Source organism: Cibotium barometz, chromosome 2 (assembly GCF_041138505.1).
Source record: "Cibotium barometz isolate CiBa-2024 chromosome 2, ASM4113850v1, whole genome shotgun sequence".
Taxonomy (NCBI): Eukaryota; Viridiplantae; Streptophyta; class Polypodiopsida; order Cyatheales; family Cibotiaceae; genus Cibotium; species Cibotium barometz.
The window spans coordinates 38,583,834-38,589,546 of NC_141047.1; the positions used below are offsets into that span (position 1 = coordinate 38,583,834).

Sequence of the window (5,713 nt, forward strand, 5' to 3'; positions counted from 1 at the left end):
AGTGGAAACTTACATAAATTCTAGGGATTGCCAGGATTTAAACTCACATCTATGGCTAGAAAACCTGCAGCTTTACAACCAGGATAGGCACTGTGTCAGACCATGCTCTACAATTACAATGCTTAGATCACATGACCCACAACCATGATGTACAGAGAGTATTGCCCCTCTTCTGGTTGCAACTGCACCTTGTTTGAATACATTCTTCAAAATTTAAATGTATACAGTTTATTAACATGTATGGAATCATGTTCAGTATCTGATAAAACAAATAGCCACCACTTTAGAGGTATTTTTTACATTAGTATATTAGTATGTTGGCATGGATTATAAATCTACGGATAATTTTTTTAAAAAATTAACAGAATTCACCAGATCAGAATTAAGCATGAACCCCCATAATGATCACAACAAACTAGATTATGCCTTTGTGAAGAAAAATATACATCTCAACAAGAACTACTCCAACAACACCAAATTCGGAAGTGCCGGTGGCCAAATTTTATGCAAACACCTTCCCGATAAGTAGCAAGCCCTCTCGGCTCCGCCTCTATAGCTTGGCCGGTTTTGGGAAGATGTCAGGCGTGAATTTTTGGGCTGCACTCATACTCCCTTTAACTTTCATTTTGCCTCTGCAAAAAAAAGAAGAAAAATACCCTCCATTTCAAGCACGAAACTGGGTAAAGAGTTTCTTTTTTGAAATCTCTCTCTCACACACACATACACACACAAACCTGTAATTGAAGGGTGACCCCATTGTTTCACTTGAAGGATAGAGTTTTTACCACTCTTCTTTTGCTTTTAACTAAGAAGATCATATTAAAGGACTTTTCAAAATCAAACTTTTTTTGAGGGGTGACATTTATATCCCATTATGTGAAGGGTAAAATGCCTCAATAAGATCTCCTAAGGCTACACACACACACACACACACACACACACACACATACAAAGAGGAATCACCTGATGAAGGCCATCTGGGGGTTCAACTTTCCAGAAGAGAGGGCGACAAAATCGTCATCAACAAAAGAGAAAGTGGCATCAGGCTTGCCTTCAACTGACCCTGATTATCACATGCTTGTGAATCAGGCCACAGGATAATGTGATCTAAAATCACTATTAAGCAGAGTGGAGGAAAAAGGAAGCAGCAAGGCTGTATAAATACCTTGATAAACTTTTCCATTCTTGAGATCGACAACAAACATCTCCTCATCCTTGCCTAATTTCTGTGGGAAGCCAACACAAAGACTTACAAAAGAAGCTGAAAATAAAACTCCATACGTTCTAGCAAGCATCCAAACCACAGAGAACACACAAACAAAAAAAGCACCAAAAATACCAACCAACCAAAAAAGAAGAAGAGAGAAAAGCAATACTTATGTCCAGCAGAAACCCTCCTCGGGTTTCACCAAATTAATTGACTATGAAGAAAAAAACTTGATTAATTGACTGAACCTGGAATTAAAGAGGACCTAACTTGATGCAAGCACATTCTACACATAAACAATGGGGTATTAAACACAATAATGCAAGCAGTAAATGTCTGTATGATGAGCAGAAAGCAAGCATGGATAGTTAAGATCTTATGGATGTTAAAAAGAATTCAAAAATACATTAAAAAGTAAGATTGAAAGAAACCCTAATAGCCCCCTGAAAGCGCAGATAAAAACAACAGAAAAGAGAGACCTTTCGTTTAAAACAAAGCAACTGACCTCGGGGGCGATGTTGAACTGGTAGACGAGGCCGACCTTGGCGAGGATGTCCTTACCGGCATCAGAATCCAAGTGCAGCTGCATCTGCTCCAGGAAAGCTGCAGACTTGAGCTGCGAATCGATCTTCTTTGCCATCGCTGTGAGCACCAAAACAACCGACTCCTTTCTCTCTCTCTCTCTCTCTCTCTCTCTCTCCGTTTCCAGCATGTGACCCACAATTTATAGAGAGTGACACGATTAAGCCTCAATTAGTTCAATTACCTCTATTTGTGGGAATAATTACACGTCCTTCCTCACCTCTCTCTCTCTATATCACCCAATGTGTGGTAGATTGGTTAGCTCATGGAGTTGTTATTCAACAAGTTGTGTTCGGATCTAGCTCCCGTCGGATAGACCATATGTGGTCTCTTACGACGTTAAAAGAGCTTCTTCTTCTTCTTCTTCTTCTTCTTCTTCTCTCTCTATATATTTCTCTTAAGAGCTATTTTAAAATATCTATGTTGCCACACTCAAATTTTAACATTTTGGTGCCATATTGAGGGAATAATATTAAATTAATACTTCATTTCTCACATTAGTAGTCACATCAAATAATTTTCTTTTGAAAAAATTTTCCATCTACCATTGCATTTACGACCACACCTACCCACCCACCTAACCATCCACACTAAAGGGACACACAAATTTACGCTTGTCATTAAAGTAAGGATACCTTTGACAGGCAAGCAAAGCACGGGAGGTTTGCAAAACTTCCTCCAAGGGTGATTTGATAAAGCGCCCATCACAGAATTGAACCATTGTGCACATATATTGCCACTTTGTTTGTAGGAAAATCAAGTAAATAAGTTTTCATGGCTCCTATTTGAATTTTTTTTGTGCCTTTGAGAATTTATGTCATAATTCTTAAAGATCAAGGGTGGCAATAGATGAAAAAAATGCTTGCCTAAGTGAATAGATCAAAGGGTTTCTTACCTGAATTCTTAGGTGTCACTAATATAGACCCTTAGCCCTATTTGAGCACCAATATGTGTACCTAACAAGTTGACACATGTAAATTTTGGTCTTGTTAATTTATGCATTCATTTATAAAAATGTGGCAACTAACCTAGATTTATTTCCCTCTTTCCATATCCAAGGGAAAGTTAAGTAAGCTGCCATATATACCTCTCCATAAATGTGACCTTTCCCTACTATTAAAGTAATAGCACAAAAGAGTGTAGAAAAAAGTCATATGTACCTCTCCACCTACATTGCTTCAAAATATAAATGCGTCTTACTCACCATTGATAAAGATGTAACCTATTTGGTTCGCCTAAAGTGGTCCAACAACTTGAGTCTACAACTGCAATCATAAATTCCACCAAAGATGTCTTCATCATCTTATTGCAAAATCATCTAAATATAAGTGGATTTTCACACATCTTGGCCGTCAAGTATATGTAAAAGAGCTAGAACTAGCAAATGGGAGCCCTTATGTCAATTACTCCTTTCTAACCTAGTGAGAATGACTTATGAAGTATATAACTCCGTTTGATTAATTTGTAAGAATCTTCACATTTGTGTGATATAATTGGGTTCTCTCTCTCTCTCTCTCTCTCTCTCTCTCTCTCTCTCTCTCTCTCCCCCCCCAATTACCACCAATGTGTGTGTGTGCACGTGATTTCTTAGGGTTCTGGAAGGCAATGCCACCTTCTAATCTTTTCCTTTTCCATTCCTCTCTTCTTTTTATCTATTCTCTTCTTGTGGGTCTAGGCATTGTAAGCAAGGGGATCAAAGCTTTTAGCAACTATATGAGCCATTGCTTGATTAGATCCCACCAACTATGACACTAGGAGAGCTGCCTTGGTGTGACGATGATGAGTGTATGGACAGACTAGTTGTGTTTATGTTTTGTTCTTACTAGCTTAGATTTTGAGTCGGCTTTACTTGCATGATTTTGATTTGGGTAAACCACGATTTGATTTGGTTTAGTTCATGGATTGGAATGGATAAGGAACTTGCTTATTTTTAGCCTAATTAAAAGTAACTAATTAGAACAATTGATGTGCTAGGATCAATTTGTGTACATGCTTAGGTTAAGGTGTAGATTAGTCCCATTTTCTTTGCTTGATTAGCTAGAATATCAATCTTCCTTGTTGATTAATTATAATTTTTAATCTTATTTTGATTGGCTTAAAATTATGACTTAATTATGTAAGAAAATAATGTATTATAGAAAGGTTAAAGGTTTACATCGACCTTTAAAGGTACTGGTGAAAGATGCTTATAGTAAGTCTAAACATAGTTGCTATAGATGAGTTAAAGGTTTACTGACACAAGGATCCCCATCTAAGAATTTATGGAAGATAATATCTCAAGAAAAATAATTATTCAACCATTCAACTTAAGCTATTGCTACAAATTCAACATAAACCAAGCTTTAGAAATTAATACATGAAAATACTTAACTCTTTCTACTAGGTGCAATCTTCCCCTCTTTCACATGTGTGACCTATTCCACACATATGAGTATTTTTAAGCTTTCAATTGCTAAAATAGGCTATAGCCTCCAAATATACAAAGTTATGTTTTTTGTTGCACGTACTCTATCTTTTCCCAAAATCAATATTTGTCACAGGAGTGAGATTTTTGAAATATTTTATTATCCAATTTTTGTAGAGCAAGCTTGGGCTAAAATAGCCATGTAATCTATTTTTGATGGAATAAAAATACTCAAGCGGGGATGCTTTTGGGCACACGCTTGGGGGGTAGTTGGGACCCAATCTGGTGTTCTTTCTCGTTTCTGCATTTCTATTTTACGTGTATCCCGAGGGCTGCGATTTCCCATTTTAGTGGTATCATAGCCAGCGTATGCTCTGCCAAAAAGTTGTGCGATTGGGGCACTTAGATGGCCCAAACCTCTTTGTTGCGAGCTGAAGATCGGCGCACTAGCAAACGGGCACAACAGGCGACGGACGTATAACGGCGATGGCACAAGTGATAAACGCCGACCAGCCCCCGGTCCAAGCGCCTGTGTGTCTCCTAAGAGACAAAGGCAAAGAGAATCCCCATTTCCTCCTTATACCCTTGCGCTAGTCATGGAAAAACACTATGTGGGATAAACTACATGTTGCGTGGCAGTGCCGGTGAGCCCTGGGAGAAAGAGGAAAAAGAAGAAGAAAGAGAATAAAAGAGGGAAAAGAAGAAGAAGCAAAGAGAGAAGAAGAAGAAGAAGAGAAGAAAGAGAAGAAGGAGAAAGAGAAGAAGGAGAAAGAGAAGAAGGAGAAGAAGAAGAAGAAGAAGAAGAGGAGGAGGAGAGAGAAGAAAGAGAAGAAGAGGAGGAGAAAGAAGAAGAGGAGAGAGAAGAGAGAGAAGAAGAGAAAGAAGAGGGAGAAGAAGAAGAAAAAAAGAGAGAGAAGGAGAAGAAAGAATTATTCTACCAGCTACGACAACGCTATTCTAGGCTAAAGCAAAGTCCAAGGATATGATGAGCGAAAATTTTAACTTCACGCATAGCTTCCTACTTGGAACAATGCATCAAATTTCTTTTGAGTGATAGATAGTCAAATTTCCTTCCCATTAATTTTAGTATTTATTTCATTAGAGTTTTTGCTAGGGAGTTTATTTATTTATTTAATCTCTCTTAGAAGCTTATAATTAGATTTTCTTTAATGAGATCCTAATTCATTCTTGAAGATTGGCTTGAACTTTTCAGAAAAGTTTTATTAATTGTTAATTCTAAATTAATGTTAATTTAATCAATTAATTATTACTTATTTGGGTTAATAACCAAAAATTTGTTCAGGCTATATCCTTTGAGCCGAATAAATTTTATAGATCAGTGATGTTATTTTTGTGATGATTAATAATTTTCATAATTATTATTTCAATTGTTAAGCCTAAAACAATTATTTAAAACATTTATTTTATTATTTCTAGTTAAAATTATCTAAAAATATCATTTTTTATGTTAGAAAATTTGTAAAAATATGAATTCTGGTTTTGAAAGATTTGTCTACTTT

At 36.7% G+C, this 5,713-nt stretch overlaps 1 protein-coding gene across 3 annotated transcripts; it reads right to left on the minus strand.

Annotated features, from left to right (window-relative positions):
* Positions 1-402: 402 nt before the first annotated feature.
* On the minus strand, positions 403-2,157 carry LOC147641038 (sterol carrier protein 2-like). 3 transcript variants are annotated; one of them, XM_086817713.1, is made up of 5 exons: positions 2,010-2,157; positions 1,713-1,849; positions 1,166-1,226; positions 964-1,063; positions 403-632 (listed from the first exon to the last, which is right to left on the minus strand). In XM_086817713.1, the coding sequence occupies exons 2-5, from the start codon at positions 1,845-1,847 to the stop codon at positions 551-553; spliced, it is 378 nt and encodes a 125-aa protein (XP_086673839.1). In that variant the 5' UTR covers positions 1,848-1,849; positions 2,010-2,157; the 3' UTR covers positions 403-550. The 3 variants fall into 3 exon arrangements, with proteins under 3 accessions (XP_086673839.1, XP_086673834.1, XP_086673829.1); XM_086817708.1 differs by having other exon boundaries at positions 1,974-2,108; XM_086817703.1 differs by lacking the exon at positions 2,010-2,157 and having other exon boundaries at positions 1,713-1,905.
* Between the last annotated feature and the right edge of the window lie 3,556 nt (positions 2,158-5,713).

Coding starts and splice junctions, on each gene's coding strand:
- LOC147641038 (XM_086817713.1), bottom strand. CDS start 1,847: ATGGCAAAGAAGATCGATTCGCAGCTCAAGTCTGCAGCTTTCCTGGAG. Junction 1,227..1,712: donor AGTTCAACATCGCCCCCGAG/GTCAGTTGCTTT, acceptor GGCTTCCCACAG/AAATTAGGCAAGGATGAGGA. Junction 633..963: donor CCCCAGATGGCCTTCATCAG/GTGATTCCTCTT, acceptor TTTTTTTTGCAG/AGGCAAAATGAAAGTTAAAG.